The 24,985-nt window shown below is 34.0% G+C and overlaps 1 protein-coding gene across 5 annotated transcripts in view; it reads right to left on the bottom strand.

Annotated features, from left to right (window-relative positions):
- Nucleotides 1-24,985, bottom strand: part of LOC111053924 (probable E3 ubiquitin-protein ligase HERC4) — a 46,857-nt gene that overhangs the window by 9,609 nt on the left and 12,263 nt on the right. For all 5 annotated transcript variants that reach the window (XM_039421188.1, XM_039421187.1, XM_039421186.1 and 2 more), the window contains exons 5-20: nt 24,743-24,853; nt 23,147-23,305; nt 22,669-22,820; nt 22,115-22,245; nt 21,383-21,626; nt 19,533-19,660; nt 19,048-19,216; nt 18,282-18,471; nt 17,648-17,754; nt 9,228-9,440; nt 8,856-8,945; nt 7,795-7,974; nt 6,884-7,061; nt 6,224-6,356; nt 4,065-4,214; nt 2,920-3,068 (exon numbers count right to left, since the gene is read on the bottom strand). In XM_039421188.1, coding sequence (XP_039277122.1) covers nt 2,920-3,068; nt 4,065-4,214; nt 6,224-6,356; nt 6,884-7,061; nt 7,795-7,974; nt 8,856-8,945; nt 9,228-9,440; nt 17,648-17,754; nt 18,282-18,471; nt 19,048-19,216; nt 19,533-19,660; nt 21,383-21,626; nt 22,115-22,245; nt 22,669-22,820; nt 23,147-23,305; nt 24,743-24,853 — 2,484 coding nt within the window. The remainder of the gene's footprint in view (nt 1-2,919; nt 3,069-4,064; nt 4,215-6,223; nt 6,357-6,883; nt 7,062-7,794; nt 7,975-8,855; nt 8,946-9,227; nt 9,441-17,647; nt 17,755-18,281; nt 18,472-19,047; nt 19,217-19,532; nt 19,661-21,382; nt 21,627-22,114; nt 22,246-22,668; nt 22,821-23,146; nt 23,306-24,742; nt 24,854-24,985) is intronic.

Raw genomic sequence — 24,985 nt, 5'->3', positions numbered from 1 at the left:
AATTACAAAATAGCAAAAGATAAAGTACTTTGAGAACAAAAAAAAACCTTTTTAAAGAATAAGAATAAGAATAAGAATCTTTATTGATCAATAAGTACATAATATTATACAATAGGCTTTGTCACTAATTCTAGTTGAGGGCGATTGAGGGAGCAACACGCGACCCAGTCAAACATATTACAAAAATTAAGATTACAAATCAATTACCAGTCCAGTTATTATGTCAGTAAGATTAAGATACTCTTCAGTAGAGTAAAAAGCACTTTGCTTCAGCCAATAGGATATTGCTGGGATAAATTTTTTTGTTGGCAGGATCCTGATTGTGCGCGGCAATTTGTTAAACAATAAATATTGCTGATACCTATGGCTTTTTATGATTTGCTTAGTCTAATATATGGCGTAACTATGTTATCCCTGTGTCTAGTTAGATGTGCATTCTGATGATAGTGTTGTTTGAAATCATTTTTTTAACATAAATTAGGTTACAGTAAATGTACATAGATGGAAGAGTCATAATATTCAGTTCAATAAAGCTATTTTTACAAGTTTCATCACTCTTCAGGCCAACTATGCAACGAATAGTTTTTTCTGCCATACGAATACTTTTTTCATCTCACTACTATTACCCACAGTCGAAGTCCATAATTACGTTGAGAGTGAAAAAAACCATAATAGGTAAGAATCAAGACTTCCTTACTAACGTTACATTTCAATTTCCTTGAAAGAAACATGACTCTGGCCAACTTTTTACATAAATATTCTACATGACTAGTCAAGGTCAGCTTACTATCCAGCATGATTCCTAATAATTTTACTGGCTTTAGGTACGGCTGGTGTTCAATATTTAAATTATTACGAAGAGTGAAAATTATATTCTCTGTTTTACCCTCATTAAGTGTCAGGCAATTTGCTCCGTACCACTCTTTACTACGGTCCATTGACAAAACAAGGCTGTCTAACACACTATCTACATTTACATTCGAATCCAAAATGGTAGTGTCATCAGCATAAAGCACAGAAAAGCTGGGTACATTTACATTAAAATCATTTATAAAAACTAAGAATAAAAAGGGCCAAGGACCGAACCTTGAGGTACTCCAGCCAATACTTTCTTTGGTTTGGATTACAATTATTATTGAGCTTAACAATTTGGTATCTATCTCTAAGGTAACTTTCTATTAATTCTAGTTCACTGTTTCTGATTCCATAGTGTTCAAGCTTCCTACAAAGAATGTCATGTGAAACAACATCAAACGCTTTACTCAGGTCCAACATTTTACCTCCTACAACCATCCTCTTCTCAAAACCATCAAGGATGTAATTTACTATTTTTTCAACCGCCATTGTGGTTGAACAGTTAGGCCTGAACCCAAATTGGTTGACATTTAACAGTTTGTTGATTGTGAAATAGTCATACAATTGATGGAAAATACAAGTCTTTATCTTGCTAATTATTGTAACAATTGCTATTGGCCTGTAGTTTTCAGGCAATTCACGATCACCTTTTTTGAAAATCGGACTGAGTAATGAGAGCTTTAAGCAATCGGGAAATTTTCCAGTAAGCAAAACTAAATTTATTATCACTGTTAGGGGGGCCAATATAGATTCAATAATATTTTTTAGCAAAAAATTGGACATACCAAAACAATCTTCACTTTTTGATGCACTTAAACTACTTAAAATCGATCTAATAGTATCTGGATCTACCACTTTCCATGAAAAGTTAAGCATTTGTCTATTAATACCCTCAGTAAATTTATAATTTAAAAAAAATCAGAATAGGTGAGTGGAGAGGAGTTTTGCTTTTTGGCTGCATTATTTGGGACATTAATAAAGTAATTATTCAGCGTTTCTGGTGAGAGATTAACTTTTGGATGCGCCATGTTTTGCCCTGTTCTTTTTTAACAATTCTCCAAGCTGTTCTACATCTATTAGCTGATTTGCTGATAATGTTATCATTTGCTGCAATTTTTGCTTGATCTATAGCTGTATTGTACAGCTTCTTATAGTTTTTGAAGTCAGCCTTTGCATTCCCAGTATTGCTTATCTTCCAGATACTATAATACATCATTAGACGTTCCCTCATTAGCTTCAGTTCAGGCGTGAACCATTTTTTTTGACTAGATTTGGGCCCAAGTTTATAGTCAATTAGAGGACAATGAACATTCAGGTAAAACGTTAAAACATTTATAAACGTAGATATCACAGTATTTGTATCACAGACATTGAAAATATTCGACCAATTGTAATTAGATAGACACCTATTATAATTATTAAGTCTAACAGCCGAGATAAGACGCTTTTTGCGGAATTCTGTTTCCTTGTCATTCTTTGTACTATTGGTAACTCCTATTGAAAAATTAACAAAAATACCTGCATGGTCAGATATAAGGTCCTGTTCATACAATTCATATTCAGTAAACTCGGGTTTAATACATGTAAACACATTGTCCAGGCTTGCTCTTCCCCTTGTAGGAAGGGAGTGTACATTATATAAATTGAAGGATCTCATTACATCCATGAATTGGAGGACCTCCGGTCTATGATCAAGTATGTTTATATTGAAATCTCCATAAAGAAAGAAAAAGAAATATTCTATGAGAAACTAAATAATTTTTTAATTTGTTCAAACTAACCTTTAATTTGTTTTATATGCTGTAGTTGGAAAAGCTAATTAAAAAATATATTGACTATATCAGTCAAAGGAGAGAATGACAGGCGTTCGAATAAACTTATAGATAAAAATTGAGTGAATCTGATTGCATAGTCTTAATGGAAGAGAATAAAATAAGCGAAAACAAATCACAATACACTGTGATAATTATGTGATACACGGTGATAAAAAGTGTGATTGGGGAAATTTCCAATGTATTTTGATGATTCAGAAGAAAATGTTGATGAACAAAATGTGTACATCACCTACTATCACAGCCATCAGCTCTTGAGCATGGAACAGTTTCAACACGTGACCTCCACACACTTTGTGGAACGCATGATGGAACGCTCTGTAGTGTCGTTGCACCGATGAGTTCAGAATAAAATCAACATACGAATCCACATACTCTTGTCTGAAAACCATAACACAATTTCAATTTCTTCAAATATGAATTATTACGTTTTGTATGTTACTAGCTTGACAAACAAAATACATTATAGCTAGCTGTATAATATAAATTTAATAAAGAAAATATTTCGATTTATTAATATTCAAAGCAACTGGTCAAACCAAAAAATATTGATGAAAAAAATGAATTTCGAAGTTATATTCATCACTTTATCAATAGAAATAAAGTCAGATAGTTACAAAATACAAGGGTGCATATTATTGGATAGAACAATACAATAGTCAGAAAAGAAAAAAACAGGCTATTGCCCAAAACTTGTTCTATTTCCTAATTTTGTTAAAAATCTGTACTAAAAAAGTAAAATACAGATATAAAAGCATAACATAAGCTAATGAAAAGCGAAATTCGCATGTTCGTGATGCATAAGTCTGTACGCACCTTTACATTGAAAGTATTGAATGAACGGACATAACAATCACAAGAAAATTAAGTCCTCAACAAATTAATTGAATTGAGTTTAATAATGTCAAAAATCGAAAGGTGTCAACACTGATTGAATAATGCAATAAATTAGAAGTTGTTATCTGTCTGTTTTTCTAATGACTCAGATCACGCAACACTAGTCCACTGATGATTGGAAGGAGTCGTCAAATAATTCAATAATTATTAAATTTCTATTAACAAAAATACCAATAAACGCAGTGCTATCAAACAATTTCGAAGCCCAGGGCAAATCAACAGTTCTTACCATCTTTGGATCTGACCGGTATATATTTGGTAAAGTGGATTCGATACAGAATTATCTAGCTCTACTGTACAAGTGTACAAGTCACCTGAACATCAATTCGATTCCCGCTTATAGAAATATTTCTGTGTATTGGCGTGCATCGATTTCCCTTCTCAAGGCTTTTATGGAAGTAATTATTTGATTTTCAACAGACCGTTAATGTCATTGATTTGGTGAAAATGAAAAGAGTACCATATTGGCAAGTTACTTACTTGTTTTCAGAGGTTACTGGAATGCTCTTACCACCAGGCTTCAACTCGTAGCTCTTGATCTCCCCGAAAATCTCACGTGTCACTTCGAAGCTCAGACAGAACACATCTTCTACGTCAGGCAAATTGTAATCCAGCAAATCTTGCAGACTTCTGCAAATTCAATTCATTCATTAGCAAACAAGTCATAATGTTATCGTTGAGTTTATATAATGTTTATCGTTGATGAATATATTGAGACAGTATAATATTATGATGCTCATTCAATCAAAATACATATATTTTTGTGTTTCTACTGTCAAAATTATTATTATTTAGAAGTTATTGACACAAATTTCAAAAAAAATTATGTTCCTCCTCTTTTTTACTTTCCTTGCCCTATTACCATAGGTAAGGAAAGTATTGCTTTCCAAAAAAATCAAGGTACAATAATTTCAAGTTTTCTATACGTTTCAAGGTTTCCTGAGTCAAAAAACATGATTTTTGGGTTTTGGTGTGTGTGTGTGTGGTGTATATATATATATATATATATATATATATATATATATATATTATATATATATATATAGAGGGTGCCACCCTCCCTCCCACAGCCCCTCCATAGTTGTCAAGACGAAAGAATTGGCTTTTATTTGGGTGCTTGGAGCTGCTTCCAGTCCTGGTCTCAACAGACAGCAATAGTACCATATATATATAAATTAAAACAGGAGACACGATATAAATAGATTGAAAACACTTAAAAACTTACATTACAAATGGGGGAAATTTTCGGAGACTGAGTCTCCTTTCTCAACCGAGCACAGACTGCAGTTTTGAATCCAACGGTCGTGTGACCACAGAGTACGCACGGAGACTCTATATATATATAATATATATATATATATATATATATATTATATATATATATATATATATATATATATGTGTGTGTGTGTGTGTGTGTATGTCTGTGAACACGATAACTCCATTCCTAATTAACCGATTGACTTGAAATTTTAAACTCGAGGTCATTATACCATGAGGATCCGACAATAAGAAATTCAATAAAATTCAATTCAAAATGGCGGATAGTTACTAAAAAACCATGTTTTCACGGTTTCCCCGAAAACGGCTCTAATGATTTTCTTCAAATTTATACCATGGATAGCTATTTATAAGCCCTATCAACTGACATGAGTCTCATTTCTGGGAAAATTGCAGGAGCTCCGTAATATTCTTGAGAAAAATGGCGGATGATTAGTAAAAAACCATGTTTTTCACGATTTTCTCAAAAATGACTGGACCGATTTTTTCAAATTCATACCCTGTATAGTTATTCGTCAGCTCTATCAACTGGCATGGGTCTCCTTTCTGGGAAACTAATGGGGAATCCACCCCATTCTTGAGAAATTGACTTTGTAACCTCCTTCTCGTGCATGATGTAGGTAGGTAGAGCAGTTCATAAAAAGAGCACATAGTCGAGATATTTCATCTGTAGAACAGCTGTTTTGACGACATTTAGAAAAATCATCGAATTTCACAATTTACACAAAGGAAAAAGTACTCTGAAAACAATTATATAAACACATATACAGAAGTCTGATCGTAGTTTCAAATATGTTGCCGCCAATCGTCATTATGTTATTCCCCTAAATTATTCTCGTTTAACAATGGGGCTTACAGTTCAATGAGCGAGGAAAGTTGTGTGAGTGTACCACACCAGATTTTTATGTATTGCTCATTGAAAAGTGATACCTCTAATATTCTCAATATCAGTTGAGTCAAATTATTGTTTTATGCACATTTGTAGTGTGAATAAAATCAAATTTGATTCAGTAGATCTCCTTTCCATCATTGTTTCAAGCAAGAAACGTCAGCACTCAACCGCCATTTTGATTGCGAAAACCCATTAATTCAATATTTTAGTGAGAACAAGTTAGTCCTTTATTCAACTTCAAATCTCTAATTTGAAACTTTATCATCAAAATCTCATTCCGGGTACTTTTTAGAAACAAAATCTTATACAAAACAATGAAATTTCACAAATAAATCAACAGCTTTATTAATGGGAAATAAGATTACCAATATTATTGATAATCTATTCAGCAATATAAAATATTAATATCTGAAAAACTACTTACTGCAGAGAATGGAGATTTTTTTGCAAGATAAACAGAACTTACTTGGCCATGACTGGAGAGAGATCAGCAACATCTTGTAGAGTGACTGGCTCACCAAGTAATTTCTTGTAGAGAGCCAATGGAAACGGTAGACTGATGATTGTGAAGTTGTAAATGACTAGACCGCACAGCAGACCTGAAAAATAAAACATATAATTGATTATCTATTTGATTCAATGGCAAAGTTTCATTTGAAAATGCGAATAAAAAATTATCATCGACTTTTACACTTACAAACAATAGTTATATTTTTATTTTGTTAAATAGTTTTCTACTAATAATTTTGAGTTTTGTTGTTTTATCATAAATAGTAATGATCGATTGATGTAAGAAAATAAGAATGGATATTGAATTCTTATAGATACACTAATATATGTATACGAGAGCCAAATAGATAAACCTGAGATATTTTGTTTGAATTTTAATAATTTAAGATGGTAGAACTTCCAGGAACAAAATGCTCATGCTCCTCTAGACTCTAGAGGACTCCTCTTCTAATTTAAACGAAAAGTTCAAATATGGATTGTGGATTTTTTAAATCAACGATTCTCACAGATCACGACACAGATTTCAACTAAAAAATAAGTTATTCAGAAGTTTGATCTGAGAGACAAAAATTAAAAAAAAAAAACATATTTTCGAACTATTGTGAGTGATACTCACCAATAAGATAATACATAGCTTCATCTTCGAATGATGATTCACTGAACCAAATAGTGTTGGTCTCTTCATAGGATCGGAACATTCCGTACTTTGGATCCAGAATTTCTTTCAGCAACAGCATGAAGAACTCTTTCCTCACCCCTCCAGCATCCTCTGCTTCTTCGCCAACAAACGTCACCTACGAAACATTGAACATTATGGCATTTTAAGGCTGCAAGAGCTACATACTGAATAATTAAAACATTATTCATCAGTTAATACTGAAATTGAAGTACATTTGGGTAGAGTTGCAAGAACTGGAACTGGGAATAATATTGAGTTGATTCAGGATAGCCTATGCAAGGATTCAATAGTTTATGGATCAACCTTGATTCAGACCAGATAGATTAAATAAAATATAATCATATGATAATAACTTCACATTGAACATACAATATACATGCTTTCTATCTAAATATGAAGTAAATTAACAGTAGCTATAGATACAACAGTAATATGAATTTTTTATGAAAAAAATATAATCTGGATCCTCTACTAACATCATACTTCTCCGTTTGTACGAATATAATTTATTACTGCAAGCTTTACCATCTTCAAAAAAGGTGTTAGGTCCCACCTTCGTTTTTGGTAAACTCCTTATGGGGGAGTCCGGTCCCACAAGATGTGAAATTATCAATTGATAACAAATACTAAACTGAATAAATACATAACGTGAAATACTAAACTTTTTCATGAGCTATTCAAGTGTTCATGTTTTGTAGATGTAACCGACTAGAAACATCAAAAGGCACCAGGGCTATAAATTAAACTGAAGCATTGTATTGATTATAAGTATTTTTACACATCATACATCAAAAAATATCTGGCTAGCACTAGAATACATTTAGAATCAACTTGCAAAATGAACTTACCTTCAAAGGCTTCTTATAATCCTTTTCTGAAGAACTGGCTAGCCCTTGCAGAGTATCATTGACAATGTTTTGCCTGGTTACATGCAGCTCAAGGAACTGACTTGCCGAAGGATTGATTATTTGAGTGAATAAGTACTGAGTGAAAGCCTGGGTGGCTGCTTCTTGCATTGCACTTTGCATCTGTTGATCAAACAGAAATAATTCATTACAGTAATTGTAATCACGAGAGTTCAATGGGCTCTATAACACTACCAGTAAAATAACACTACCAGTGTCATTTTCGTTGTAAAGAATAGTTTATTTATTCGAAAAATATTCCTCCATGAATCCGATCATACAAAAATATTATTTTTGAAAAATTGATAGAGAATACAGTGGTAGTAAATCACTGATTGCTGTATTTGTAATTTGGACAATATGAATTATTGTGAATGAGAAAATATAGCTTGTTATATTCGAATAATGAATTAGATGTGTTCCACATAGGATAGTCAGTTTTTAAGTGACTATAAATAACTTCAATGATTTTCTAAATAACTCTTGGTTTGCTAAATTGCCCAATTTAAGAAATAACAGGAGTTATTATCAAGCCATCTGATCATTACAAACTTTGAAGCACTGATCATCGTCACGTCTTTACGTTTTATGGATTGACCGCTGTTTGTGTTGAGTCACTGCATTTAGGATTACAGTGCCGGTAGAAAGTAGTTAATGCACTGGGCGTCCTCTTATGGCTGTCAATCCAGAAAAATAAAAGGCTGCACTAGCACCTTCCAAGTCCTCGACGATCCATTAGTTATCGTGAACCAGCTTTAGGTCTCTGTAGCAGCTCTTTACAGAAATAATTCTGTTAATTATGGCATTTTCTTAAATTGGACAACAAACACTGAAATTTGGAATAATAAAAGCTATATTAAAAATAGGTGAAGGTTATGATACGACTTTCCTTTTTGAACACGTAAGTAAGATTGAGTTTTATTGAATGGGAGAAAATATGGCTGGAGGTGAATGGAAATGGAAACGTAAATTTCTATCATTGGAAACAAAATTCTGTGACTTACCTGTAATGACTGATCTGTTTGGAGGATAGACAGTTTCGCTTCAGCATCAAACAAAAACGGGAAGTTGCAGAAGTATCTTCTTGCCTGCAACTGAAATCAACACAAAAAACGTATTTTGATTGAATTTTGACAATTACTTGGATAGAAAAATTAAAAATGGAAATTATTATTGATATTCATGTTATTGGAAAAATTATATAGGGGATACAAATAAATAATAAATCTATATGAGTATATGAGAACCTATAATGTATTTTATGGTCGAAATAACAATATACATCTTTATAAGTTAAAAACAAAAAATGTGATGAAGAGAAATTAGTTCAATAACAGTAAAAAAATACATTATTAATGAAAAAAGGATTTACTCACATGTCTTTGTTTTTCCAATGCCCATCTTACATAGTCAACGCGCAAATCAACTTTCTCAGTGAGCTCAGGGAGGTAGAATGTATCATGAGGCACTTTCAGTCCGACAAAGTTCTCATTCTTCTTCATATTTTTATTCTGCGTCAATTGATTCAACTGGTTCAGTCGATTGAGAACTTCGAGTGCTATTTCCATATTCTCATTCCAATGAACATTCTGAAAATACAAGGGAAGAGTTAATGCAATAGCAATAGTAACGTGAAATGGACTACAGATATCAAAATTTATCGTCAATAGTTAAATATCTATAGTAATAGTATTACAACCCTATTGTTACAGAATATAGCTGACTATGCATTGTCTTCTTTATGTCTCAATTAATTATTTTCAGTTAGTTCTACTCAAACTCTTGACGAGAGCACTCGGCTCCCGAAATTCTTTAATTCGGTATTTTCTGTAGTTGTAGTGTTAATAAAGTTTCAATTTTTAAAAACTCAGTCGTGTCGTCCAATCACTTAACTGGCGCCCGAACTTACGTCGCGGAAAGTTTTATCGTTGTATCCATCCACGTTCATTAAACTCGGATACAAGACCTTTTATCTTGTGCAACGAAAAAACTTTGAGTTTCACCTCTTCATCCGTGAACCAACCCATATATTTTTCTCCAACGAGAAACTCATAGTGAAAGTGACTCGACTTCAAAATTTCAAAATCTACCACTCAACTACAAAATTATTCTCCAACGAGAAAACAAAGTCAAGTGTTATCAGAGTAAACTCAAACTTTCAAAAATTTCTTCAACAAGAACTTAACTTTCACCAGTGTTAATAAGTGTAAATCAAATCAAACTACAAAAACGAAAACGACTTCAAGTACTTCTCAATGGAAAACCACCATCAAGCTGTTATCACCATCACGCTGTAACCGTATCCAGCCTAGCAGTTAGTTCAACCCCACGCTGGCCACCGCAGGAGACGAGAGGACTCTACAGAGGGACCGAGATCTCGCCACCTTCAGGAGGATTCCTGCTGTCCTTATATCATCCGAAGGAGAAGACGACACCGACGCCGACGCCGACGCTGACGACAACCGGAACATCGCCCACCAACCTCAATCGACTGTGAGTAATTTCGTTATATCTCTTCCTCAACCAAACCCTACAATGCCTAATATCTCGAAACAAATTCCTCATGACATTCTTAAATTCATACCCCACTATGATGGTACTTGCTACAAGCTACCACATTTTATTAGTACTTGTAATGAACTATTAGTGTCCTATTGTAGTGCAAACATTGACGAAAAAACAGAAAATCACTGGCTCCTTTTCAGGGCAGCCGTAAGCCGTCTTTCAGGACCCGCAGAATCAGTTGTTTTTAATAACAATTGTACAACTGTAACAGAGCTGATAGCCGCTCTAAAAACAAACTTCGCTGACAACAGGTCCGTTCCAGACCTAATTGCGGAAATTACTTTCATGAAATCCTATTCAAATGAACACCCGATCGAATTCATTAATCGCCTCGATGAAAAACGCACAACTGTGTTGACTAAATATAAACTAGATGGTATCCAAGGTGAACTTTTGACAAATCTAATGCAGCAGTTGAACGCAACTCTCACTCGTACATTGATTCACGGAGTTCATCCAACTTTGGGCTCTCATTTGCAAATCCTCCAAATTCACGATCTTGACGATGCTAGACATAAGATTATTAATGACTGTAGTATTGTTCTAAGGAGCTTGAACTTCAAATCAACTATCAGTACTATCAATAAAATTGATTCAAGAGCTTTTAATCAAACGCCAATGCGATCAAACACATTCACTCATGCTTATCAAGCAAGCAACAGAGCTTTTTCTAACAACTTCTCGCAACCTCGAGTACCGAATTTCTTCCAACAGAATAATGGATCACAGCAAACATTCCCCCAGAACAGAAACTTTCAACAAAATTTCCCTCAAAATCAATTTGCTCAATTCCCTCAGCAACCGAGGCCTGTGCAAAACAATCCTCAATTCAGACAACCACATAATAGTAAGTGGGATTCACAAAACACTGTCAGCATGCGCACAGTTCAAATAAATCCTTCTAATCGTTTCAAACTAAACTCGAAATCTCCGTTTGAAGTGCATCATTTGCAAGATGACTTGACAGATAACTCATCTAATCTTTTCGGAAACGGAATCCAAAACATGCACGATGACTTGACAGACAACTCTTCTCATCCTTTCGGAAACGAAATCCAAAGCATGCAAAACCAGCTAACTTCACTTACTGAAGCATTCAACAACATGCAGGCTCATTTTTTAGGGGTAGGCCCAACACACTCAGCGGAAACACCCCAAAAATTTTGAATTGAATATCATAAATAAGTCGCTCCCATATTTTGTCGACCACGCTAACCGTAAATGGATGGTTGACACTGGGTCGTCAAAGAACTATGTGAACCCCTCTATCATACCACCCAATGTGACCAGATATAAAGAAAAGTTCGTAGTAAAAACACCAGCCGGTGAAAGTGGTGGAAATGAATACATCTATATGAACTCAAATACTGTGTTTCCAGGAAGTTCACGAATCAAAATGTACGTGTATGACTTTTCGACAAGATACGATATCTTATTAGGTCACGAAACTTTGAAAGAACTCAAAGCCAATGTAAATTATACAAACAACACGTTAGATTATCGTACTATTTCGAAACCGTTGTTATCAGTGATTAACTCTAATGAACAAATTCAATTGAAACCAGGATTTAATGTTGTTACTGTACCAGTTAGGTCGATTCCTAATCTCAAGACAGGACTACTTAAAGCTATTTCTCATGAAAGTTATTACGTTGAAGAAAGTATTGTTAGTATAGAAGAAAATAGATGTAAGTGCGTAGTGTATTCCAATGAGCTCATGACCATAAGCCCCGAGCCAATGGAGATAGAAGAATTAGAAACTATTTTTGACAATGATGAAATTGATAACTCAGATGTATCAAACAAATCGGATATTATAAGAGAAATTCCTAAACTTCTTCGGACGGACCATATGAATGTCGAAGAGCGGAAACATATCATAAATCTAATACGGAATTTTCCTGAAATCATCAAACGTGAACATGATGAATTGACAAGCAGTACTAATCTGTTGAAATTTAAAATCAACACTACTGACGAAATCCCTGTATATTCTAAAAATTATAGATACCCTCAAGTGTTTAGGAAGGACGTTGAATTAGAAATTGACAAACTTCTTCAGAATAAAATAATTCAACATTCCAACTCCCCATATAACAGTCCAATTTGGGTAGTGCCCAAAAAACCAGACGCCTCCGGTAAACGTAAAATACGTGTCGTATTAGATTACAGAAAGATTAATGATAAAACGATTGAAGACAAATATCCCCTCCCAAATATTGAGGACTTATTTGGAAAAATTGGAAGGGCTACCTATTTTTCAGCGATAGATCTCGCTTCTGGATTCCATCAAATTCAAATGGAAAAGGAATCAATTCCAAAAACTGCCTTTTCAAATGAGAACGGACATTATGAATTTTTGAGAATGCCGTTTGGATTAAAGAACGCTCCAGCTACTTTCCAACGTGCAATGAACATTTTGTTTTCCAGAATGCCCAATGTGTTAGTCTACATGGACGACATAATTGTGTTTTCCGATAATCTCGAGGAACACTTGAAACATCTAAAATCAGTTTTCAAACAACTTAGAGATCATAATCTAAAAATCCAACTGGACAAAACAGAGTTTTTTAAACGAGAATTACTATACTTAGGACATATCATTTCTGAACGTGGAATTCAACCCAATCCTTCAAAGCTAGAAGCTATTAAGAACTTTCCAATCCCAAAAACTGAAAAAGAAATTAAGCAATTTCTAGGATTGACAGGCTATTATCGAAAAATGATAAAAGATTACGCTAAGATTGCAAAACCTCTCACACACGCCTTGAAAAAAGATGTTAAAATCAATCCAAACAATCCAGAATATTAAAAGTCATTCAAAACATTAAAACTTCTATTACAAAACGATCCAATTTTACAGCTACCTGACTTCACAAAAACATTTATTCTGACTTGTGATGCTAGCAATTATGCTATAGGTTCAGTGTTATCACAAAAATTCAATGGTAAAACCTTACCCATTGCATATGCTTCTCGTACACTTAATCGTCATGAAGAAAATCTTTCTACGATTGAGAAAGAATTATTAGCTATAGTCTGGTCATGCAAACATTTTCGACCATACCTCTATGGTAGAAAATTCATAATCGAAACCGATCACAAACCTCTTCAATGGCTACACAGCATTAAAGAACCGAATTCAAAATTAATTCGTATGAAACTCTTTCTAGAAGAATTTGATTTTTCAATCCAGTATGTGGAAGGTAAATCAACCAAGTAGCCGACGCTCTTTCAAGAATACGCCCACTTGACGTTAACATGATGGAAAATGATGAAGACGAACCTTTCCAAGGTTTCAAAAGTGGTTTTCGTGGTTTCAATCATGACTTTCAGGATCTCGAGAATAACAATGATCTTGATGACCCCGACGAATTTGACATGGACGAACTGCTTAGATTTAACACCAACACAGACATTCCCTCATTAGACACCGTCACACTTGACGATTTTCTTCAACATGTAGGCAAATCTGCCGAACAAACTAACAGTTCCGATCGAGACAATATTTTAAATAATTATAATGATGATAATGATAATGATACTAATGAACAAGAAATTGATAATCGTAGTCTAGTTACAATACATTCACAGGAGAGCTCGAACGAACAAGTAGTTATTGCGGAAGATGACAAAATAATCAATGTTGAACAAAATCAAATCATTTTAGAACGTGGCAACAAAGAACCTGTTATCAGAAAAGTTTTTACAAAAAACAGATTGACTCTATATTTTCATAGTTCATCCACTCCTGAAGAAATAAATGATGTGTGTATACAATACTTGAAACCCAACACACTTTATGGGATACTTTGCTCCAGGACAGGTGTATTGGAAAAAGAATATGAAATGATTTTTGAAAATTTTAAGAATGTTATCATTGCTAATTTTAATTCTGTGAAACTTAGGAGATATAAGAAACTGAATTTGGATATAACTGATTCAGAGGAACAAAAAGAAGTTGTAACCAATTATCATGTAGGAAAAACGTATCACCGTGGAATTAATGAAAGCTATAACCACATTCGAAGAGAATACTATTGGCCTACCATGCTTAAAGACATTACAGAATACATAAATAAATGTTCAGTATGTGCTAAAGTGAAATATGATAGAAGACCTGTTCAAGTTGAATACAAAATTACCCCAACTCCTGACAAACCTTTCGAAAAATTACAGATTGACACGTTTCAATACAGTAGAATAAAATTCCTCACGATAATAGATTGCTTTTCGAAAAAACTCATGGCATATCCACTAACAAGTTTGAACCAACTTGAAATACAGTCTTGTTTGAATGATTACTTTTCTCTATTTCCATGCCCTAAGACAATCCAAATGGATAATGGTCGTGAATTCGACAATGCTGGACTTCGAGATTTTTTGCGTTTATATAAGATAGAACCTTATTATATAACACCGGGACATCCAGATTCCCAGGGTTTATTAGAACGAGCACACTCGACACTCATTGAACTCCTTAATGCTATACAAATGGAAAATAAAGACAACAAACCCGAAGATAATATGAAACTTGCAATTATCGCATTCAATAACACAATAAATTCAACTTTGAAACTAACTCCTATGAAATGACTTTTGGTGTATCGAAAAAATCCATATGTTGATGAAATAACGGAAGCCCTTATTGCTGAAGAAAGAACAAACGCCTATCTAGAAAAACTGAAAACTATTCACAAACTAGTAAAAGATAAAGTAGGACAAGAAAAACAACATAGAACTGATCGCTTAAATCAAACTAGAGAAAAAGATTTTGAAATGCCTAACGAACCCTTCATAAAGACAACGTTTAATAAAAAGGACAAACCCAAATTTTTCAAAGTGAACTACAATAAGGAAACTCAATTAGCTACTAATCCAAGAGCGATTCAGAAAAGACCTTTCAAACTTCACCCGAATCGAGTGAAGCGAGCTCGAAAGAAAAAGAAATCAACTAATTTATCTGTTTCAGGTAACAATGTTTCTTCTTCTGATGCTCTTCCTAACACCAGCAAACCCGTATAGATTGACTGATCTAAGTAAAACATCAGGCATCACTCCTATCAAAATTCAGGACTCGTTCATAATAAATGAAACCTTCACATACATGCATAATATTAATGTAAACATGTTGCGTATCGAATTAAATACTATCAAAAGAACAATATTCACTTTGCGTGAACACAATATCGATCAAGGCCGTCTAGACATCATAACAATGCATTTAAAATACACAGAAACAAAACTAGATCACATCAATATCAGCAAAAATAGAAATAAGCGTGGACTTTTCAATGGACTTGGCTCAGCTATTTCATGGGTAACCGGTAACATGGATGCGAACGACAAAGAAAAATACGACAAAATATTATTTCAAGTTCAGTCAAATGAATACCGCTTACAGCATAATATTGAGAGTCAATTTTCAGTAAACAAAAGGCTCATTGACGATTTTAATGCTGATGTGAAAAAGATTCATGGGAATAATTTGAAAATTATAAACTATTTCAAAACTCTCTCAAATGAAACTACGACTGTACAGCTGAACCAGCAATTTTCCCTTTTATTTAGCTCATTAAGTTTGCTCTTTAATAAAATAAGCGATTTAGATACTAGTTTGGAGTTTTGTAGATTGAATATTCTACATTCTAGTATATTAGCCCATAAAGAAATAAATAATATTATTTCTGAATCTAATGTAAAATTGATTTCTGAAGAACCAGAAGTATTATGGCAATTAGCAAAGGTACACTGCTCAATATATATAAAGAATATATATCCTACTTCATTGAATTCCCTTTAAAATCACCTACTTATGAAACCTTCTTCTTATTATCCTATTCTGTTTATCGTAATACTGAAGTTACCACCATTCATGAATATCCTTCCCTTATCCTGAGATATGACGAAATTTTATCTGGTAAATGTGAATATTTGTGTGACAACTACTACTGCAGAAATGTGACAGTGATAAAAAATAAGTGTATAAGTGAAATGTTAGAAGATAACAAATTAGAACACTGTAAACAATTAGTAATTAATGATTCTGCTTCTTTTGTAAAATTCATACCAATTATCAATCAATATCTATTGTACAAAATTGACAAAGCTATTATTTTATCAGACAAAAAGAACACTACATTATATCCAAAATCAACTCAATTATTGTATCTTAATAAGTCAGAACAGTTATTCGAACATCCTAAAATACATGAATATTGGGAAAGTGATATAACAATCCCATCTGAAGTTCCATTTCGTAAATTGAAAACAAACTTTTCTTTTGATATTATAAATGAAGCAAATATTAAGATTGAACCACTACTAGCAATAGAGGAACTTAGCATTGCAAAAGACGATACTTATTATATTTGGATTTTTATTATATGTTTTATTGTCATTCTTAGTATATTTATTGTATTTAAATTATATAACTTCATTAAATATGTAAGTTCTTTACGAAATAATTGTAGAAATGTTAATGTAGCAGCAACTTCGCAAGCCACAACATTTGTTCTTGGGCCTTGCCTCCAAACCCAAAATTCTGATCGCTGAGGACAGCTTCAGTCTAGGGGTGGAGGAGTTAAATATCTATAGTAATAGTATTACAACCCTATTGTTACAGAATATAGCTGACTATGCATTGTCTTCTTTATGTCTCAATTAATTATTTTCAGTTAGTTCTACTCAAACTCTTGACGAGAGCACTCGGCTCCCGAAATTCTTTAATTCGGTATTTTCTGTAGTTGTAGTGTTAATAAAGTTTCAATTTTTAAAAACTCAGTCGTGTCGTCCAATCACTTAACTAATGATAAAGCAATACACTAATTAACAAAACCAGCTTCATGAAAACAATACATCAAAGCAATGAAAGCAATTTAGTCAATATAGCTTGTTTTGATCGTTTTCTACCTCAACTGTTTACCTTTTCTCAACTCCATCTAATACGCAAAAACATAGAATAAAAGCAATGTATTGACAAGAGTTTCTCACTTGCCACAAATACATATGTATTTTTGTATACATGTATTAAAATGTATTTTATACATTTATTCCCATATAATTATAAAGATATGGGAGAATTTTTCAAATGGAATATAGAGAAGCCAAAAACCTAATAATTTTCATTATTTATACACAGATAATTCTACAGTTTCTTTAGGGTCATGATAAAGCCTTAAATTTCAATGACATCAACTATGATAAAAGAAATTACTTATTTAATACTTACAGTTTTATCGCTATTATAAGGTGGTTGCAAATGTAGTAAAAGTACATTCTGGTAAATTCGAATCAGTCTTTCAAAATATTCTGCGGTCATTCGTCTGTACCACAAACCTGAAATAAGTAAGATCAAGCTTTATATTGGGAAGGAATTGTTTCTCTAACTCTTATTATACACTTGCACAGAAAAATTCAATCATAATATTGATGTGTTATTGTTTGTTTCAACTACAAAGGAACAAAATTGAAAAAGGAAGGATTTCTCGATTCTCTCAGTGTTTGCTCGCTCTATTGTCGACTGAAGTCAGCCACTCAGGCTTAGGTTTAAACTCTCATAATCGACTGCATATTATCATATAACAAGATGTAATAAAAATAACGATAATGAATATAACATCCTTACGGAGATTATAAACAGACTCAATGAATAGCCAATCGGTTTGATTGCATCAGTTCTTGTTGAATGATGAAGATCTAAAGATTCTAAAGTCCTAAATAAAGCGAAGAAGTAGAATGTAGATTAGACTAATATATTTCAATAGTTTGTTTCAAGTAGAAAGTTACAATTTACATTTTCATTTGAGTTTAATTCACCATTAATTAATGAATAGAAATTTATTTTTTAAAAGATAAATAATTACCGACTATTTTCGTGGCTTCAGGTTTAAGATTGAGTAGCGCAGTACCGAACGGACCCTGCAATCTGCCAGAGTTCTTTGCATTGACAAATTGATGGAAGAGAGGTAGAATGAGGTATATTCTCAGAGTTTCCACATCCGTCGTCGATGGGTGCAGACTCTTCATTACTCTGTCGAAAATGTACTCATTTATCTGTAAAATGCAACACAAATTCAAGTTAGTGTAATAAGAAATCAAACATTATTTCCTGCATTGGAACCGAACTACAATAGAATAGAAAAAGTCACCATAAAGACCGTGAATGTGAAAAACTTTTCATGACGGATTCAATATTTTTCCCATTTCTATGTTGAATTAAACATCCTTTTGATTTTCATGTTAAATTAAATATTCTTTCAATTGTTCAGTTTCCTTGACTTTCATCTTATTTAGATTTTCAAATTGAAATTTATGAATTATTTATGTTTCTTTCAAGCGAAAGTAATAATTTTAAGCTAATAAAGACTATCTATTGAATAAATTCTCAAATAGCCCAAATAATTGTCTTGGACGAATACATGCTTTATCTTTTCTCAATACTGTAGTTTTGTTTGATTGGATGAAAGAAGAAATAGTATAAATACGAATTATTCTACTGTATTCATCATAACTGAGCATACTAATCAATGCCAAAATGATCTGGAGACAAGCGAATACTTATAGATGTAGATGATGAGTATACATAGATCACAGACAGTTAAATTGATAATCAATAGATTGAATACTCACAATGTCATTAACTGATTGATGTTCAATACGAGAGATTGCTTCAAAGCATTGTTTCACCTGCTCCATATCAAGTCCGTGATCATCAAGTGGACAACTGAAACTCTCGGTTTCTGAGGCCAGGAATGATCCATTGATACATGCTACACTGCCCATCACCGTTTCCAGATACCTGATCACATAAAACATGCATCTAATAAATAATTTCATTTTATAAAACTGGAGATCAAGCAACAGTTAATCTGGAAACTTTGAGAATTCAAGCTGGAGGTATAATTTAAAATGTTGATATCAACTTATGACTCTCAATAATTATTGTGGGAAATTTATTTCCTGAGACATCACATTGAATATTCCATCATATTTAGAAAAATGAATCATTTGAGAGACGCAATAGTTCCATAAATTGCATTTAGAAAGATAAGTTTGGAATATGATGTAGGGATTCCACAACATATATTGATGAATCAATTCAAAAATCTACTCACGTGATTAAATCATCCGGTACATGGCTGTCTGGTTGCAGGCTCTGACATTCTATTATTCGGTCAATCGTCAAGGCACTGATTTGTGAATCTGCTTGGAACACTCGAAAGTCTTCAGGCGGGATATTCTCCTGAAAATGTTCCAGAATCACAAACATCATATCAATTGTAAGTTAATCCGGGAATCATGTTACTTTTTCGCCCTTTAGCCTCTAACAAACTGGCTCTGCTAAATATTATTTACAATCTTCATAAATAATCTCTTCCCGGTCATTCTGAACCCACAAAAAGCGAAATATATATTATTAAATATCTAATCTTCCTCTCATCACTGTTAACTACTTTTATTTGCAATATTTATATTTTGTGTTAAAGTGTGTTGTGTTGTGTATATTCTGTTTATTCGACTATGAATTTAATACTGTTTAGTGCAATGGGTCTATCAAGACCTAGCACGTCATGATAAAAATCGATCAATCAATCATGACCTAGCATTTTTATGATGTTCGCATCATCTTAAGCAAAAGGTCAATGAAAATATCAGTATTTCTTTTTTCCAAATGAGTTAGAACCTAACTTCAACATATAAACCAATTGACCTATCATTTGAAAAGAAAAATATATATATATATAAAGGAACCAGCACATATAGGACCGTCTATCTTTGTTTTGGTGCCAAATGCATGAAATTCGGTTCAAAAATAACTGTATCAATAGCTCTTATTAATTTCAAAAGGTCTTTTGATATTCCTCATTCTGGAGAGATTCAAAAGTGGACATTAAGCTTTCTCTCTCCCGAATTGTATTAAGGTTATACAGAGGGGTCCAAAAGAATGTTCCATTATTTTTGTATTCGATCACATCAGCTGTGGTCGAGTGTCATTGTTTAGCACAAAGCATATTTGCTGCTCGACATACGGAGCGACGGCTACGTTGGAAACCAAAGCATTGATAACGCGTATTATGTAGCGTCAGCGATGCTAAGTCTGTTTTAAATGGACAGATTTATTAACATTAGGAGAGATGCCAAAGTGTGTGTACATTTTTCTGGACTCCTCTGTATTGTTTCATAACAGTATTTTACTAAACGAATCCACGTAGAGAAACAAAAAGAGAAACTAAGCTAGTTCTCTCCCGAATTTTGATTTATATTGTTTCATGTCGCTACTTTACTGAACGAATCTATTCATTTTTTTCAATTATTGCGATGATGCCCACATAAGTTTTTTGCTTGTGCGTGGGTAATGGAAAGTTCGAGAATGATTTGATGAGATGATCAAGTGTACATGCCGGCGGGATTCGAACCCACGACCAGGTAGCGCTAGTACACTGAAGGATGCAACGACGACTAAGGCTGGCCACATGCATATGCACATACTGAGGCGACTTATATCATTGTGTCATGCCAGCTGTGATCACAGCAAAATTCTTTGAGCGAAATTTTTGAGGTTAGGTTTTTGTATCTCCTATTTTTTAGGTAGTTTATTATTTATTGGCTGCTGTGTTTGATGTGAAAAAAAATTCTATCATTATAATTTGTAATTGTCCAGTGGTTCATTTATTGTTATTGCTTGTTTATTTTATGTTAGAAGCCTCTCGCTGATGACAGCTGTTATGACACACCAATGTAAGTCGACTATGTATGTGCATGCATGTTCTACCGTTAGTGGCCAGCCTTAGTCGTCTCAGCTACCTTGGCATGTTATTATTGGCGATATATCTGTAGCTTTAAAAAGCAGAAAAAGTTACCAGTCTATTAAATTGATAAACTATCAAGTATCCTTGTAAAGAATTGATAATGATATAGCTTTTATAACTCAACTATTCGACTATTACCAGGAGACACCACCAACCTGTTGATTTCTGACGGTGACGAAGCAGTGATCGCCGCCGGCGAAAATGCGACGGATGACGTAGTCGGAACTGAGGGATGCGGGGGGCGGGAGGAGGGCGACGCCGGAGGGGGACAGCCAGGGTCCGAGCACCACCTGGGGAGTGTTCGAGTTGAGGACAGCGCGAGAGCCCAGCTGCCCCGCCCCACCCAGTCCGAACGCGTACACGCGTCCGCGTGACGGCACGAACGCCAGCGTGTGCCGTCTGCAAGACGAATAGAATTAGAATAGAATATATTAGAAAAGAATAGAATAGAATAAAATATCTTTATTAGCCTCAAAAGAATATTATAATTTGACATATGGGCCAACACAATTTATTGTACAACACAATAAAACAGGGTCTATAAAGCACAAGAATAAACAGCCGCAATATATTGGACTAAAATTTATCATATTCTTTTATCATAATATGAATAACAACACACCGTCTTCGAATATTCGAATATATTGAAATTTTCTTGTGTACACTATGTAAATAATATATTCTTCATATTCTTGTGTACAGTTGCAAACATCAATCAACATTATGATAGAAGTATAGATTTTCGAACTCTTAAGTGATCATGAGGAAGCATAATCATTATAGATGTATTTTCAAAATAAGCACAAAATAAAATGTGGGACTAGCTTGAAATCGACGAGGAAGAAAGTCTACTTAAAAATACTAAAGAATGGGAATGCATAACTCACCTGCCACATGATATTTGCGTAACCGTACTGCCCATCAGTTCGAGCACTTTGCGAGGTAGAATCTCGTTGGAGAGAGATCCGTGTCCTAACTGCCCATACTGTCCAGCTCCACACGTAAACACACCACCATCCTAGATTCATATAAAATTAAAATTCTAATTTTAATCGAATTTAAAATGAAAAGTTTTGTTATAAAATTTTCAACATATTAAATTATCTGATTTACCAGTAGCAATTCAACTAGGGCTATTAAAAAGTATCAAACTGATAAAGTAGTTACACAAGACAAACTTTTATTTTCCTGAGAATAAATATTATTTTGGTCAGATATCAGATGAAAGAGGTCCTATGTATTATATGTAGGTTATATATTTATTGATCTTTGATCTTATAATATATGCTTTCAAATAGTTTTGTTACTAGCAAAATAAATAGTTAATTAGCCTATCTAATTATAAATGATAAATAAGTTATTTGCATGGAATAAAAATGAACTAATGGATTGCATGATGCAACAAATGAATATTATCTGAAAGTAAAATCAGCTTTTCTACCTGAGTAAGGAAAACTGAGAAATCTTCGCCACAAGCAATGTACTTGACTCTGATTGATCGCAGAGTTTTCAGATTGGTTGGAACACTTTGATTTTGATCCGAATTCAGTCCCAGTTGGCCGAAGCAGTTCTTGCCCCAGCCAAATACTGCACCTGCACATCAAAAACAATAATTTCAATCTACTTAATGAATACAGATGATCGAAAATACACAAAAGAAACTATGAAAAGCCATGCATTCTGATTTACACCAAGTGGAAATGGATTGAAGGCGAATGCAAGATTTAGGTTTGAAGTTTATGAATTTGAGTTTAATGATTGAGATTTCGTTTAAACTGGCACTGTGCAAATGGCATCAAGAGGCATCTTCCTAGAAGACAAATTGAGTCGAGGCAACCAATTGAATGATAATGCAGCCAAATATTGTGGAACAAGGAGGCAGTATATTCAAACCAGAGATTGGAAAGTTTCTCAATTACCTGATTTTGACAAAGCAAAGCTGTGGTTGTCTCCAGAAGCTATGAAAGCCAGTGGGATTCCAGCGAAATATGGTATCTTGGTTGGAATATGCAAGTTTGTTTTATGACCAATACCCAGTTGTCCCCATTCGTTAGCACCCCATGAATACAGGTCTCCACCTGGAAAATAATAAAATATAAGCACAATACTTACGATTCCAACAGAAAAGACATTTCTAAAATTCCTTTCTAGAATCAAGCTTTTTGGAGAACGACGATTTATGTTATTTATTCCAAATTTCTTAGCACTAGTAATGTAATCCTGGTAATTACACCTTCAACTTCATTTAAAACTCGGATTGAAGTATATATATATATATATATTTTTTTTTTTTTGAAGGGACGGATTCAAGTATCCAAAGGTTCAAAGAACCCCAAACGTCAACCAAAGCTTATTGTGTTCCTAAGTAGTATGTTAGTTAGGCAAACAAATACCTGTGTCCTTTACAAGAACCAGGAGATTTTCCCTATGCTAACATCCCATCCATCACCTGGTTGCTTGTAGTAATCCAGTGTGATATGCTTGGCAATCTCTTCAGACTGATTAGTCTTCGTGACCTACGTGAGTTCCACTCCTGGCCTTCTTTGAAGGTCCTTCCGCTGAGGAAGGGGCGGCCAAGTTGCCTCTAGGGCGCCTGGCCACCCTTGACTCAGCCTCTTGACCCACATTTGTGTCTGGAGTTTCACCCATCTCTGGTCTCTTGGGTTTTTTCTTCTTTCCCCTACGAAACTTCGCAGGGTTAAAAGCCTCACCTCTTCCAAGAAGTTTTGCCTGAATGACTGCCCTTCTTTGAGCAGTAGTGAGTTTTGGCCTCTCCGCCCACAGACTCGTGACCTACGTGAGTTCCACTCCTGGCTTTTTTGTAGGTCCTTCCGCTGAAGGAGGGGTCGCCAAATTGCCACTAGGGCACCCGGTCACCCTCGACTCAGCCGCTTGACCTACATTTGTGCCTTGAGTTTCACCCATCTCTTGTATCTTGGGTTTTTCTTCTTGCCCCTCCGAAACTTCGGGATGGGGCAGATCCCATGGATTTGAAGGCAAGGCTACTTATGGAGTTGCCTTGTGGTTCCATTTTAGTCGCCTCCTACGACAAGCAGGGATACTGTGGGTGAATTCTGGTTTTCAACACATTCTTGAGTACGATGTTCTACTCAAAGCTCCCCCAACCCACAAGAGGCGGATTGAAGTATACTAAGTTGTTGTAATAGTACATGATGATGGACTGCTTTCAACTATAAACAAATATTTTCTTAGAATTTGCAAAATAAAAATAATCAGGAGTAGTGAAGCCTCATTAAAGTTTACCCTATGTTATAAAGTTGAAACTTTATAAATATATACTAGCTGTTTTTTGATCAAGTGACTTTTAGCTGAAGGACACGAAGATATGATGTGTCAACAATATAGAGTTGCTTATTGAAATTATTAGTCTATCAACGAGATACCCTACTTATAGGATCCACTGAGTCTTCCATTAAATACTTGATGAGAATTATTGTTTTTGACAGTATCTAAATAACGTAGAAAAAATGGATTGGAATGCTGATTATACTTACTATTTGTCAAGGCAAGGCAATGATTAGATCCACACGAAATCTGAACAACAAAGCAAGTCGCTATGTGCTTCACTATTTTTGGTTCATTCAAATTTTCAGCAGTTAAATAACCTGAAAAAATATTGAAGAGAAAAGCCATCAAAACATTCCTACTTGAGTCCCAGAGTATGATAATAATTCTTATTCAATGAATAATTTTTAAATTACATAAACTAAAGACCCATTAAACAATATAAAGCAGTG

Source organism: Nilaparvata lugens, chromosome 2 (assembly GCF_014356525.2).
Source record: "Nilaparvata lugens isolate BPH chromosome 2, ASM1435652v1, whole genome shotgun sequence".
In the NCBI taxonomy this organism is placed as follows: Eukaryota; Metazoa; Arthropoda; class Insecta; order Hemiptera; family Delphacidae; genus Nilaparvata; species Nilaparvata lugens.
This window is presented reverse-complemented; position numbering and strand designations above follow the sequence as displayed.